This window comes from Microtus ochrogaster, unplaced genomic scaffold (assembly GCF_000317375.1).
Source record: "Microtus ochrogaster isolate Prairie Vole_2 unplaced genomic scaffold, MicOch1.0 UNK20, whole genome shotgun sequence".
NCBI classification, from domain to species: domain Eukaryota; kingdom Metazoa; phylum Chordata; class Mammalia; order Rodentia; family Cricetidae; genus Microtus; species Microtus ochrogaster.
The window spans coordinates 4,642,070-4,658,158 of record NW_004949118.1 but is presented as its reverse complement, the minus strand read 5'-3'; the positions used below and the strand labels follow the sequence as shown (position 1 = coordinate 4,658,158).

Genomic DNA, 16,089 nt, shown 5'->3' with positions numbered 1-16,089 from the left:
CACATCCAAAGCAAGAGGCAGTGACATGCACCTGTAACCCTAATACTGTGGTGGCAAGATGGATGGTAGATGAAGCACGATTAATAAATCTCAGAGATAGAAATCGGAGTTCACCCTGAAGGTTAGAAAAGCCAAACAGCCAGCCAGTGGCTCTTACCTCGACCTCAGTCTGAGATGACAAACCTGCCTCCAGGTATCTCAGAATGAGACTGACTTAAGAACTGTCCCCTCCCGTCTTACAGTCCTCTCTAGTTCTGGGACTAAACTCATGCACCACTACCGCCTAGTTTCTATAACAAGCTAGTGTGGCTACTGGGATTAAAGGTGTGTGTGTTATTGCTGCCTGGTCTGGAAGGCTGACCAGTGTGACTGCTTTACTTTTCTGATCCTCGGGCAAGTTTTATTTATCAAAATACAAACGAAATGCCACTGCAGGGAGACACAAAAGAGTCATTGAGAAGCTCATGAGTCAGTTATCATGGAGTGCAGCTCATCAAAAATAAAAGAGACCTAGCCTCTTAAAGGTTAATCAGAGAACCGACTTCTGGTAGTTTTCCTCTGACTTCCAAGCTCGGTGCTGTTCATAGAACACACATGCTCACTCTTGCATACAACCAACTCACATACAATAATAATTACCTTTTTTTAAAATCCCCAATTTTGCCTATTGCAAATAGTGCCTCAAGGAGCATGGGACTGAAGATGGGTCTTTAATAAGGTGATTTAAGTTCTTTGGGGTATAGGTGGGGGAGGGGTGTGGTGGCACGCAGCTGTAATCCAAGCCCTCGGAAGGTTGAGGCAGAAGGACCACAAATCGGAAGCCAGCCTACACTACATTGATCAGCCTCAGCTATGTGTTTACAGCAAGACACTCCATCAATGAAGAGACAGGCAGCAAAAGTGAACACGGTAAATGTGAATGAATTAAGGTTTTTCCAGCATTAACTCATTAAAACAAAATAGCAGCGATATAGTCATTGTTATATTCTGTGTTGATGCTTTTTTGAAAAACATTTCAGTTGACTAAGATAGGTGTTTTGGAGGATGACACTGCTTCTAGCTGGGGAGTGATGTATGCAACTTGATGGTTTTCAAAACAATGAAGTGTATATAGAATCATGGTCAACATACTCACTCTGAGCTTTGGACCATGTGAGCATATGGATAGCTCTAGTTCCCAGTCATCAGCTAGAAGCTGGTATGGAAGTGAGGGCTGTTGTTTCTTGATTAAAGGTGGGAATTTTCCAGAAAAAGCTGTGCTCAAACCCAGCAGACAGTTTTCCTGACTGGTGTGAGAGACAAGCAGGATTATATGATTGCTTAGTTTCTATAGCATTCTCATGGAAACTTTTATGAAAATTTGGTTCATATGATAAAAACAATTTTAATTAGGAGTCCTTTGATGATGTAGAAGCAGTCTCTAAAGACCGTAAAGTATGTAATATATATATATATATGCACAGATATATATTCATTCTTATCAGTGTGTAGCTTTGATCATGTAATTTACACATTTTTAAAGCATATAGATATATACCACCTGTACACACTGGTTCATATTATATTCAGATGTGCATGTTATACATGACATAAATATAGCAAACATACAATGCCCATTATACCACAGACTTCATATATGTATGCCTTTCATGATAGGCTCCTAATGGGTGAAACAAAGCAGGGATTCAAGGAAGTGAGCTTTTTCTATTGGTGGAGTGGGATCGCTAATTGGCACAAAGATACCATGTGGACTAATCATTGTCTTAGGCAGTTACCTGGTTGAGTTGTTTCTTCTTCCAGAGTTCCCTTTGCAGTCAGCCCTAAGTACCTCAAGGGATAATGAGATTCCCTCATCTGTCTCTAAGCATTAGAGCTGAGTTCTGCCCAGGCCTGAGTCTCTGCTTTCACGGCTCAACCTTTGGATGCAGGGATGAGAAGTCTGTATGTTTGAAACGCTGTACCTCACAGAGATAGCTTTCTGTAAGTTCCAAGTCAGAGCATCCGAACTCATGGCTCCATCCCAGAGCACTGTGGCTTCTGTGGCCTGTGAGCACGCCTCCTCTCTTCCTAAGAGCAGCCAACATCCGTCTCTAACAGGAACTAATGTGATGTGTCCAAGAGTCAACTAGGCCTCTCACATAACCACACCTTTCTGTAATAATAACCAACTAATATTGTACAAAGTGATAATAGACACAAACCAAATAATAGCTGTAACCTACGTAACTTGGGAGCACAATAGTTGACTTTAAAAACTCGTATCTCTAGAGCCTTTGTATGATCCGTGTGTATTCCCCCATTCTAATCTCTGCCTCCTGGCTGATCCTCCCGTATCCTGAGTTCTCATACAGTCTTTGCCTCGTTCCTGCCTTAGAGTATCTGTTTTATTGTATTGGGTATGCTTATGCTAATTCCCTTCTGTGTATTTTCAGTTTTGAAAAAAAAAATTGCATCTTACTTGTCTCTGGGGGCTTGCATTTTTTACTTAGCACTCTGTGATGTTGGATTCACGTTTGCTTCACTTGTCCGCTGGTCTCTGGAGCAGCCTACGCCCGAGCACTTTATATCATTCGTCCCCGTAGTAAAGGAAAAGAAACTTTAAATTTCTGTTTGTTTGTTATTAATATGTCCAAATGCAGCGAACTGGGAGAGGAATCTCATATTTGGTCACCTTGCTGAACACTGGCTGCTTGTTATAATTTGTCGAGCCCCTATGTGCACTAAAACACACACAACACTGCCTGTATATTGTGTAGTCCTACAGATGCAAAGTTGCCTTTCATTCCTATGCCTTCTACTATTTACAGAGTGGTATCACAGGGAAGCGTAGCATATAAACAGTGGGCTGTTCAGCTTGCATTGCAGCCCAACTTGTTAATACAAAGAACAATGCTTGCTCATCATGGTTGGGAAAGTACATTTTTTTCTTAATTTTCTAAAACCTTTTAAATTATGAACATTTTAACAAATACTCTTTCTGAACCAGTTGAATGGTGTGATGGATTACACTAATAGATTTTTTTTAATGGCAAATCTTTGCAATTACTTTTACCGTGTGCTGTTTCATGTGTTAAGGATGGATCTGAATATTATGTGTTAATGTCTGTGCTGGAGAATGAAGTGCGTTATTCCCACAGTCATTCGTTTATGGTTTGGGTATGAAGATTATCAGTTCCGTGGGGCTGGGAGATGGTTCTGTGTTTAAGAGCAGTGGATGCTCCCGCAGAGGATGCAGGTTGGGTTCCCAGCACCCACATGGCTGTTTATGGGGTCAGGTCATAGAGACCGTCTGTAACTCCAGTTCCAGCGAATCTCTCTTCCGTCCATGCATGCACATGCTATTCCAACATGCATGCAGGTAAACACTCATGCGCATAAAATAAAAAAATGAAATATTTTTAAAAGATAGCCACTTACTTGAGAGAATCTAACACTGTGTTATTATATTCATAAGAATTACCAGTGCCATGACTTGATGAATCCATACTTTCATCATTATGTACCAACTGTAGTTGCTCGGTGTTTCTTTTGCTTAATATTTTCATTCAACTTTCTGTTTACCTATGGTTGAAATGTATTCTCTGTGAACACAGTGTCAAGATATCGATTTTATATTGATTCTGCACATGGATCTTTGGGACAAAAATGCATCTACTAAATTGTCATCACTAACATAGATTAATTTTTAATTGCTGCTACATTTTCTAGATTTCCATTATTTTTATACTCCCCTATTTTAAGACTGGCTTTCCATTCTATTATGTGTGGTCAGTTTTGGAGAAAGTTCCAGGTGTTATTGAGGAGAAGGTGTATTCTTTAGTGCTTCGGTAGAATGTTCTGTAAATATCTGTTAGGTCCTCTTGATTTTATATTGCCAGTTAGGGCCAGCATTTCGGTTTAGTTTTTGCCGGGATGACCTGTCTATTGGCAAGAGTTGGGGTATTGAAGTCTTCCACTATCGATGTGTAAGGGCCAATATGTGATTTATACCGTAGTAATGTTTCAGTTATAAAGTTGGGGGCCCTTGCATTCAGTTTTTAAATGTTTAGAATCACAGTACCCTCTTAGTGGATTTTTCCTTTAATGAGTACGTCCTTCCATACCTCTTCTGGTTTGTTCTAGTTTAAGGTCTAGTTTATCAGCCATTGAAATAGCCCGGAATACTTTCCTTGAGTTTCACCTTTGCGCCTATGTGGCCTCTATTCTTCCCATGGCCTTTGAGGGAAGATATGGTTTTATTCCTATAGATTGTTGTTTAGACTGGTACGATGGAATGACTCGCCTGCTGTCTTTATTGATAGTGGTCACCTGGAAAGATGACTGCGGATGCTTCAGTAGTCTGCACCTGGCATGTTAAACCCCTCTGCTCTTCGATGGGAGTCTGTACCGTCTGAGCTTCACACACTGCCCTGCTTTACTTATATGTATTCTTGTCAGTAGTCTGATTGTATGTTATTACTGCCGAAAGGTTCTCAGTTGTACGTTGATAGTATTCAACAGCTACGAAATAGCCAACTCTGCTCTCCCTCTCTCCCAACATCTGAAACCCACCTTCTGACACCATTTCACTCTCTGCCTTTTGTCCTTTTGTAATCCATCACACCGATAGCAAATGCACTTGATAATGGGTCTCTGAGGTCATGTTGATCTCAGCCAGCTAAAACCATCAGTGAATGCGTAAGAGTGAAATGATATGATTTCGGTTAGCATTTTGTTTTTGTGTTGTGTGGTTTTCTCCAACTGGATCATTGTTTCTTTTTTTAATGATATTTTTCTTTCTTCTTTGAAAATGCATAATGTATTTTGGCCATCTCTATCCCTTGTATTACTTTCTCCCAACTCCTCTTGGTACCCTAGTCTCATCTCTCCCTCCTCTGCATCAGCTCCCGCTCTCCTGCCCTGCTGGACTTCCTGTTCTGACTTCCTCCAAAGATGGACTCTGATCTGGAAGTGTAAGCCAAAAAAAAAAAAAAAACAAAAAACAAAAAACAAAAAACAAAAAAACCCTTTCCTCCCCCATTTTTGGTCATGGTACTTTGCCTCAGCAAACCCTAACTAAGACAAATCTCGTGATTGGCTTCTTTCCCTCATTTAGGACATAATATGACTTCTTTATATTCTCTCTGGAATGTCAGATTTAGATTGCCTTTGTTATTCTTTGCCGCCTTCTGTATAATTTCATCCTATCTACCTCTAGCTCATTAACGTATTCCCTGTCCTCCCACTCCTGTGGTGTGTGTGTGTGTGTGTGTGTGTGTGTGTGTGTGTGTGTGTGTGTCACAAGACTCAGTACTGTTAACGAATGCTTTAGGTGCTGACAGTTGTATGAAATTGGCCTTAGACCAGTATAGTATAAGAAGCCACGCCCTAGTAGGCGGGTACCACAAGCTATAACACTGTATTTAGGTTCTCTTGTGCTGCTGGGACCCAGTGCTTTGTTTTAGAGGCAGTTGGCCGTTTCAATTTTCACTTTCCTTTACCCTAGAGTTCCATTATAAAGTATATTGGAGACACACCACTATCCCTGCTTACATTACACTAGTATTTTCCAACTGAGAGGTTACTTCAGGCAAAAGATATGGCCATCAGAAATTGTAACTGTTACTTTAGGGATGTTATCCATTAATCAATCCCAGTTTCTATTTTATGTTGGAACCTCAAGTTGTAATGGTAATATTTGTACAAATTTTTAAGAATTCTAGATAACACAGCAAAGAGAGAAGGTATTATGTACTTCATTTTGGTTCGTTTCTTGTGGGTCTCATGGAGCCTAGGCTGTCCTTGAACTCCAGATCCATCTGTTTACAGCCTCTGAGTGTGGTATTTCATCCATGAGTCACTACACCCAGCTCATAATATTTTATTTTATTTCTTTATTTAAAATTATTAACACTTGATTTTAATAGATACAGTACATGCCTAGTTGATTGATTTTAGTTCATGTATTGCAATGTGCTCTAAAGGCTTCTTACTTAAAATTTTTAAAACTTTATTTAAAAATCACAAAGGAGCCAGGCAGTGCTGGCGCACACCTTTAATCCCAACCTTCAGGAGGCAGAGGCAGGCAGATCTCTGTGAGTTTGAGGCCAGCCTGATCTACAAGAGCTAGTTCCAGGACAGGCTCCAAACCTACAGAGAAACCCTGTCTCTCAGAAACAAAAACAAACACAGAGGAAGACTTTATGTTTAAAAGAAAAACTTCTTCCGACTGTTCAGCTTTATTTGGGCAGAATAAAATCTTGTGAATATTGTAACATGATTAATAAAAACCCAGAGACAGAAATTGGGGTTCATCCTGAAGGTCAGAAAAGCAAAACAACCAGCCACTGGTTCTTACCTCAGTCTGAAATGGCGATTCTGCCTCCAGGAATCTCAGAATGAGACTGTGAGTGAGAGCTGTTTTCTCCTGGCTTATATTCCTCTCTAGTGCTGGGGTTAAAGGCGGTACCACTACCACGCGGTTTCTATGGCAAACTGGTTTGGCTACTGGGATTAAAGGTGTGTGCTACCACAGCCTGGTCTGTAAGGCTCGCCAGTGGGGCTGTTGTACTCTCTGGCAAACTTAGTTTAAAATACAAGTGGAGTGTGACTAGAGAATATTCTCAGGATTCAGTCTGCCATCGGTGCCCACATCTTCTTTCTTTGAAAAACTGTCAGTGATACATTTTATTTCCTCTTTCTTTTCTAACTTCTCTTCCTCAAACCCATTACTTAGAATAAGTAACCCTAAAAGCAAAAGAGAACTTAAAGAGTTTACTATAGGACATGTCATAAACATTGCCCAAGACCCAAGTTGTATTCTTTACTTCTTAAACATCAAGCTTAAACCCCCACCCAAGCTAAACACTCCATGGGCGGCACACTTGCCTCAGGGTCACCCAACTCTACTGGAAAAGGTCCTAGAGGCTTCACTTGGGGGCTAATATTTGAAGTTCTTATGCAGTGTTTAGCCACTTATCTAAGAAAGTCTATGTGCCCGCCAGAAGGGTACATCCTAATCATATTGCTACAGAAGATAATTCTTCAAGTGTTTAATAAATGTGAGTAAAAATATCCCAGATCTCTATTGCAGTTGAATTGAAGATGGCCAAAGAGACTGACATGTGGCCAGCAACCCAGGCGAGGAGACTAATCCCCTAATAGTTCAGCCGTGGATGTTTAGACAGTGCCCAAACAAACGGAACAATATTTGATCCCATGGGTCCTTTCACTGGGTTAACCCTGCAGACAGCTGTTCCTGATGTTGAGCTCTTTGGTCTCTACCATATCCTGCTCTGTTGAGTTGCTCAGCCTGGCCTGGACCTTGCTCTGTATCCTAGCAGGCTTTAAATTTGAGATCCCACTTGTCTCAGCCTCCCAAGCAGCTAAAATGGCAGGCCTGCCTACCCAGGCTGGACCTCAGTTAATGCATTGTAAGCTCGGTTTGTTCTTTAGAAAATGGAATTAGTAGAATGTTCACATATTTTTTTAAAGACTTCATTTCAGGGACATGTCTTCTTGCTGCTGTTTTATTTCGTTCTTCACTTTTGGCTGACCCTGAGCGGAGGCTCTTCTGCCTCAACCCCACAGGTGCCCTCTGGGTTCCAGTTACGCTGAACTGTAGCAGGTTTTAATGTGGCATCTATAAATAAAATCTGGCTGAAAAGGTTGTGCTGGATGTAAGTGTAAAACAAGCTTGGGAGCGCCAAGTCATCCCAGGCCTACAGATGTCTATCGGGGAACGTAAAGTTAATGTATTTCGGAATTTTCAGCTTGGCTGCTGAAGATGCATTTTGAACCTTAGAGTGCTTTGACTGATTCCAGAATCACAGCCATGCCACCTGCAACTCATGCCGTGGCCCGGAATCGTGGCTGCTCAGGAATACTGAATCCCTGGTTAGGCCAGAGTACCATGGGGTAATGGGGGCTTTGCTCTGATTTAACTGAATAGTGGAGGAAATGAAGTGACGGCTTTATTATGTTGGTGCTCTCCTTTGTGAGACTCATAAGCAGAAATAAAAGAGCCGGAGGTCCTAACGGGGCCGCCACCACATCTCGGTGTTATTCCTGGTATTGTAATAGACCCCTGTGTGGTTCGCGAAGAGGTAGGAAAGTGAAACCTGTTAGCGAGAGCGTTGGTTGTAATCTATGTTTTTGATTATCGATGACAGGATCCTAAAATTACACCCAAATATCTCTCACCGGTTCTGAAATTGAGTTTCTGAAAAAGCACTGCAGAAGTAATAGGAGGTAAAGTGCAGAGTTCCCAGAGAAATGAGCTGCGAATTGAGCCTGCAATGGAAATTGATCCTATCAGTCAGCTTCTGCCCTTATTCTGAGAGAAGGGGGATGACAGAGCTGGAGGAGGGTGGCTGATTAAATAGGAGACTAAGAGCTGGAGGCTAGAACTGGCCTTGTTGGTCCCTCGGGTCAAGAATGTAACTGTCAGGCTTCTCTGCTGGAAGCCTGGCTCAATCTGGCAGAAAGGGAAGGAAATGAAAAATGCTCTGGGCCAGAGTGGGTGTCACTGGAGTTTCCTGACTAAGTTTGCTGCAGTGGCCGCCTTGGTGCTCCCCAGGGGCGCTATTCTAGCCAATGATCTCAAGGTAGACCAGTTGGCCTCATGATTCACACCAATGGAGCTTATCCTGATGCCCCTCTCAAGAAGTCAGGGTTTGTCAATGTGTCCTGAGGGTGGGAATGCAACGAAAAATGGGCTCAGAATCGATTCCCATTCTCAGCCCCGTCTTTGGGATCCGTGAGGAATGAGGAGCAACTACCCAGTAACAACTAGTCTTGTGTATATAGTTTATTGGCCTGTTACCTAAAGAGAAGAGATCTATATTGCTCCCATAGAACGGCACTAATGGCATGCTGGGGGAACTTGGTGGGCGAGGGTGATGTGTGTATTGTACTCTTAGGGATGCAGTGTATGTTCCAATCAGTCCTGCCGAGGCCCTACATTTCTGGTTATGGAGTTGCTCCTGTGTGATCTGTTTCTACAACGATGCCCTTCAGAGTCTTGAGTGATCATCAGTGTAACTCACTGGCGTCCGTGTCCCCCTGGAATAGCGTGTTCACAGCAAATATTTCTGCAGAAACTTTGAAGCTGAAGCTATCGTAAAAGGCTCACTTAAGATGATGCAAGCCTTTTAGAGCCATTGCTGTTTCAGATGAAAGTTTGCAGGCTGGAAGATGAAAAGAGAAGGTTCCTTGGGATGAATTGGGAAAGGCTTAGTCACTGGGCTTGCTCTAGCCACGGTATCGTTAAAGAGAGACAGCTGTCACAGGTACATGGCAGCACAGGGGATACCTTACATTCTGGGGCTTAGCACAATTAATGAAAACCCAGAGACTGGTACTGGGTTACAACCTGAAGGTCAGAAAAGCAAAGCAGCCAGCCACTGGCTCGTACCTCTACCTCAGTCCAAAACGGTGATTCTGCCTTCGGGAATCCTCAGAATGAGACTGACTGAGAGCTGTCTCCTCCCATTTTTTATTCCTCTCTAGAGCTGGGATTAAAGGCGTGCATCACTGCCACCCAGTTTCTATGGCAAATTAGTGTGAGTACTGGGATTAAAGGTGTGTGTCACCATTGCCTGGTCTGTAAGACTGACCAGTAGGGCTGTTGTACTCTCTAAACTTCAGGCAAGCTTTATTTATTAAAATACAAATGAAATATTGCTACCCTTGGGGTGTAGCTGTCTTTTAACATTCATTGTTCATGTTTGGGTTGATTTTTTTTTTTTTTTTGAGATTGCCGTCAGAACCTCAGATGTGTATGTTTGACTCCACTCACAGCTGCTGCCATGTTAATATTTTGTTTGTTTGGTTGTTTTTGGATTTTTTGTTGTTGTTGTTTTGCTTTGTTTTGTTTTTGTCAGTATAACTACAATGCTCACTTAACTTTGCCTCTGGGCCCTAGCAAGAGAAAACAGTAAAGTGTCCACCAGCAGTAGACCATTCCGCCATTAATTTGTTGATTCAAATTCTGTATCCAGCTTTTAACAAGTAGGACAAGTGGCCAGGAAATAGAGTCAAAATGACTTTTAAAATGAGGCCCTGTTGATAGGATCCATAGCTACCTCTCTTGGCATTGACCTTGCCACATTGCTATCAACGTTTCTGTAGAGACAACAGAGATGCCTACCATTGATAGAAGCCTCCGGAGAATGCCCAAGGAAATAGATGTGTCATGACTTCTGATAGACTTGCCCCTCCATAAGCTGAAACGTCACTGAATCCATCCAGCTTGCTAAGCACATATGTTAGCAACAGCATCCTACGGAGTATCTGTGGGATCCCATTTCTGGTCACTGCGCTGACTGGGAGCTTTGCTTGGTTGTTCTGCAGGTACCCTAGGAAAGGACCAAAACTACAAATTCAGTTTCTCTATAATGTGTGTCTGCTTTTGTTTCAATGTGAAATTAAAAAATGTAAGAACAGAGTTCTTTTTAAAAACATTTTTATTGGGTTTTTTGTTGTATTTATTTATTTATTTTTAAGATTTCATGCCAGGTATTCTGCGTTTTGATCATATTGACTGTTTCCTTCAACTCCTTCCAGATCCACTCCGACTCCCCATGTCCTCCCAACTTCATATCCTCTTTTCTGTTATTTTTAAATAGCAATAACAATATTTTAATAACTGAAGGCCATCTTTTTTGCTCATATACTTCTAGGTGTTGGTCCTCTCTGGAGTGTTTTTGGTCTACCAGGAGATGAGGGACATCCCTAGTCAGGGACAGTCCATTCTGTTTAGATGCTTCTGTATAGTAGCTTTGTATTTGATTAATCTGGAACTTGAGGATGCTAGACAGACCCAGCTTCTGCATCCAGGAGTTGGGTCCATATACCTATCAGCTGTTAATTATGGCTCTCATGACAGTATGGTTTTAAGTTCTTGGTCATGGAGATGTTCAATTTCTGCCAGTGTACCTGTTTCCTCGGCAGATGAATGAAAAGCTTGAAACTTCATTTTGCCTCAGAGGAATTCCCAAGGGTGCTAGCAAAGAAAAAAGAAGCATGCGTTCTGTGAGAACTTTACCACAGACCAACAAAATCACTTAACTTTGTAGTCCCGAGGCCTTGTGCAAACATGTATTTTCTTGGGAAAGGCATAGCGTATGCTGTGTATAATAGTTTTCCATTGAAGGCAAGCTAGAACGACACTGCTTGCCTAATGTCTGGACAGTCAGTCAGTTAGTGCAGTGATGAAAACCTCGGGGAAGCACGTTAGGACTGTCCTGTGGAGATGTGATTCTGTAGGAAGACAATGGAGAGATGCCTCCTTATCTGTAAGAGATGTTGGCTTTCTGAAAGTTTTCATAAACATTTGAGTAATGAAACATTAAATACACTGCAGCATTTCCATTACATAATAAAACGTTGCCAACCTGGAAGAAGCCTTGGTGTTATTTCTAAGTACCGTATTTATGATATTTTCCGAACGTCTGTAATTTTAAAAAGTTGCTTTATAAGTCCCCTAATTTAAATTTAAAAAATAGTTCATCCATAAGGAATATTCCATAAGAATGCCACTCGGTATTACCAGAGGCCATGTTGGTTTTCTTGTGCTTGATCCCTAAGTTCTGTCGAGAAAACATCATGAGATCGCTGTTAGAAACAGATGCACCAGAGGCAGAAGCCCATGGAAGTTAAAAGTGATCTGCAGACATAAGGCAGACACATTTCTGGTTTGCTCCGCTGAGGATGGTTTTGTCGCGTATAGCTACAGGAGACTGCACTGGCCTCTTCTGCCACTGGTTAGGAAGTAAAAGGGGAGTTGTCTTCCTAGCACCCCGTCACAGAACGAAACACATGGGATTGCTGTTGTACATCGCAGTCTTCCATCACATTGAGAAAGCATTACTATCGCGAGCACCGTTTCCTCGTCCCGCCAGAATCTTAGCCACAGTCCGGCCTTGACTCTGACTAACTCGGCCACAGAGCCGAGATTTATGCTTTAGGAATGGAAGCATCCAGTCCACAGAATTGTTTTAAGTGCCTGGTGAATCCTAACTATCGTTTCTTAAGTTTCTGTTTTCTTTATCAATTGTCATTCTCTTGAATTCACTATGGCAACCACGCTTAAAGGAAAATAAAATTTGAAATTATCAATGAACCGTGGCTGCATGCAGATTCTAGCTTGGCAGAGCATTCTAGCTTGGTCTTTGCCTAACCCTGAAAGGGCCACCATTGCAACATGGCAGGACCCATAGTATGTTCAGTAATGGGTATATGGTTTGTCTTAGTGCCATCATTTCCAAAGCAAGCTTACTCTTTTTTTCTATGTTTTAACTCATATTATTCAGAACACACATATTTCTTGCATGTGTTTCGAGTTTCTAGGTTGCACAGGCTCCACCTTATTAATTCTTTTCCCGTGTGTTTTTCTTCTTTTTCAAACTAGATCCCATGCGTGGCCCGAGAAAACTGGAAGTTGTTGAAGTCAAGTCTCGGCAAATCACCATCCGCTGGGAGCCATTTGGATACAACGTAACCCGTTGCCATAGTTACAACCTCACGGTACACTACTGTTACCAGGTGGGAGGACAGGAGCAGGTGCGAGAGGAAGTGAGCTGGGATACGGATAACTCCCACCCCCAGCATACCATCACCAACCTGTCCCCGTACACCAACGTCAGCGTCAAGCTCATCCTCATGAACCCCGAGGGCCGCAAGGAGAGTCAGGAACTCATCGTGCAGACGGACGAAGACCGTGAGTGCTTTCAAGTGATATGTCTATGTGGAATACGTCCTCTCAGAATGCCTTCCATGTCTTTGAATTTAGAGCTGTGTGTTGAACACAAGGTGGAAGGAAGGACTCCTTCATGGAGCTTAGTATGTCATGTGCCCTCACTCTGAAGAAACAGAGGGAGGCTTATCGTTTTTATATCATTCCGTTTCGCACACTATCACACATGCATACAGTTCTCATCTCCCACATCCCTGTCACCCTGTCTACCCTCCCCTGTCTCTCACAGTTCTTTCCATTACATCTATCTCAGTTTGTTTTGTTCCATGACCCACTGAGATTAACCAGGACCATCTGTGTGACCTCGTGTGTAGACCATTAGAGTCTGGTGGGCTCAGCTCTGGACACACAACTAAAGACAGCAATTTCCCCCTCTACAAGAGTCTTTCATTCTGATAGTGTGTACAACCCTATATCCCTTTTGCCTTCTTTGACTAATCATTGATAGAGCTGGTCCTGTGTGGTTTTGTGTGGGTCTGGTATAGATAACTACAACTGTGAGTTAATAGTTACAGTGGCTGTGTGTAGTAGGAGCTGCATTGGGCTGCGTTCCTGCCCAGCTCCGCACGGCTAGCTTTACCTGAAAAAATTACATGGAAACTGTATTCTTTTGAACACTGCCTGGCCCATTAGTTCCAGCCTCTTATTGGCTCACTCTCACATCTCATTAACCCATTTTTAGTAATCTGTGTAGCCCCACGAGGTGTGGCTTACCAGGAAAGATGTTAACCTGCATCTGTGTCCGGTGGGAGAATCATGGCGACTGACTCGGCTTCTATCTCCCAGCATTCTGTTCTGTCTACTCCGCCTATCTAAGCTGCTGTCCTATCAAAAGGCCCAAGGCAGTTTCTTTATTAACCAATCACCTTCCTCCATCAGCTATGTGAGTCAGGAGGATGCTATTGTGTGACCCCCCCTCACCCTATCGTTCACCTCACACACTTCCTGACCCCTTCTGGAATCTTCCCCGAGCTTCAGAGGAGGTGGCATGAGTTTCTATTTAGGGCTGGACCCAGAGCAAATGCTTGCTCTCCAGAGCTTACCAGTCATGTGGCATTTATCTATATGGAGATTCTCTAATATTCTCAGCAGTTCTTGACATTTTTATTACCACGTTGGAAGTTAACGAGCTTTTCTATTACCTCGGTTCCACAGACTGCTCTCCCACCATCTTTACATGACATTCATTCTCATCCTTCCAGTCAGTGGCCGCACAGACACATAACAGGAGTCGCACCTGTAAGCCCCTATGATCACGTGACTTCAGAGGGCCTCCCTGACTTCTGGCTCTTTCCACCCCTTTTCTGCAGTGTTCTTGAACTGTAGAGAGGGTGCGATAAGTCTCTCGTTTATATGTTGTAACATATTATATATTTTCATTCATTTTTGTGTAAACCATCTTTACAAGGAAACCATTGTTTTCCATCTGTAGCAATATGCATGACCCAGAAGAGAGGTGATAAGCATCCAAAACTGCAGAGTCAGCCCTTGCATGATATAGGAGAGCGTTAGTGGTAAACGGGTGATTCCTGCTTTAAGGAGTCCTGTTGTTGAGTCAACAGGAAATGGTGAGACCAGTTCATCTGTTTCGCCAACTAGATCTGACTGGCAGGGATAAGGACACGCCCAACTGCATTGGAGTTTTAGTGAGAACTAAGTTGGGAATTCCTTGGAATCCTGTCAGAACGTCAGACTTGCAAATTTGGAATGTTTGTTTGTTTAAATTATCTTACTAGTCTCAGGAATTCAGCCTTGTGGTATTTGCAAATTAAAAACCTATTGTTTAGTAGCTCAGCGGCATGCCGCTAATTAGAAAAGAACTATTATTGCAAATTACATTTTCTCAATAACCAGCCACACAAAAACCTACTTCAAAGAAGATGGTGGGGGGAAGAAAGACAAATAGAACAATTGTCAGACAATACCAAGTCTGAAGAGGAAAGCAACAGTTCTTGTGACTCTAGTTTATCCACGTCACTTGGTTCTGGAATCACATGTTCACCGAAATGGTTTCATCAGGAATGTATGGAAATTTTCTTTTGGTTTGATTCCCTATTAGAAATATAGGTGTTATGGGTACTTCCCTAAAATCCTGACTCCTAGAACATCTAAAAGAAAGTCTTTAACCTAAGTTCATGGGACGTTTTGTTTTTTTCTAGTCAGTCTTCTGGATTAGAAAAGCAAAGCAAAACAAAACAAAAATACCCAAACCAACTCTGTTTTTTCTGTTCTAAGCCTTAACTTTTTTTTTTTTTGATGAGCCTACTTAAAGCATTTCTTTTTATTACTTCATTTATTTATTTTTGCAAGTATCTTTGAGACTCTATGCGTGGACTCACGTATGCCACAGTGTGCATGTGGACTTCAGATGAAAACTGGGAGGTGCTGGTTCTGTTGTTCTTCTACATAAGTCCCTAGTGTGGTGCTCAGGCCACCAGCTTGGTGGAAGGCGCTTTCTCTTCCCAGCCTCACTGCAGCAACTCTGCACAACACAATCAGTTACGCTTTCCATTCTAAGACATTTTCAAAGTTTGCTTTTTTTTTTTTCCAAATCATGTTGACCTTCAAATCAACATACTTTAAATATATCCCATTCAAAGTTAGGTTGATTTCTTCTGTTTCCTTTCTTCATTCTTGAACCTACATAACTATTTTCAAATATAATAAAGCATCCACCCATTCAGCGGTGCTGATGCTGAGAAAAGGGTGATGTCATAGGAAACACTCTGGAAGCAAACAAGACAGGATTGGTAGCATCCTCTCAGACCTGAACCAGCTGCAGCCTCACCTTCTGGTTGTGATGAGCGTTCTGGGCCCAGAGTCTAGAATTATACTTCCTGGGAACTTGCCAATATCTCTACTTCTTAACACTGTGTGTTCCTTTGTTTCGACATAAGGTTTTATTGATTTCTTCAGCCCAGAATGAATGATTACTTCCTTATTATATATTATTCAGATGCTATACATTAGAAATTGACTTGAATCCAACATCATTTTAGAAATGAAGCAAGTGAGATCCAAGCAGGAGCAGCAGCTGTCTAAGCTGCGTATTTGCAATTATTGGAGAGTCTTAAATAGCAGCCATCCCACCCCGTGTACATCAGTAAAGAGCTTTTCTGTTGAATACCTGGCTCCATTTGGATAAAATACAAAAGCTCTCACTCTACCAATAAGCCTGCCTTCAAAAATAAAAATGAGTTTAAAATTTGAAATCCTTCACTTCCTTTAGAAATTCCAGGCACCCGTCCAGTCCGAGACAGACGTGGTGACAATTAAAAGGCTATTCATATCCTCACACAGCCTAAAATCTCCAGCCTCCTTTTGAAAATCTTTATTGAAATGTTGATCAATGC

At 42.1% G+C, this 16,089-nt stretch overlaps 1 protein-coding gene across 9 annotated transcripts in view; it reads left to right on the top strand.

The window, feature by feature from the left end:
* The window catches only part of Ptprm (protein tyrosine phosphatase, receptor type M), a 699,101-nt gene that overhangs the window by 398,480 nt on the left and 284,532 nt on the right, over nt 1-16,089 (top strand). For all 9 annotated transcript variants that reach the window (XM_013353950.2, XM_013353949.2, XM_013353948.2 and 6 more), the window contains exon 8: nt 12,392-12,700. In XM_013353950.2, coding sequence (XP_013209404.2) covers nt 12,392-12,700 — 309 coding nt within the window. The remainder of the gene's footprint in view (nt 1-12,391; nt 12,701-16,089) is intronic.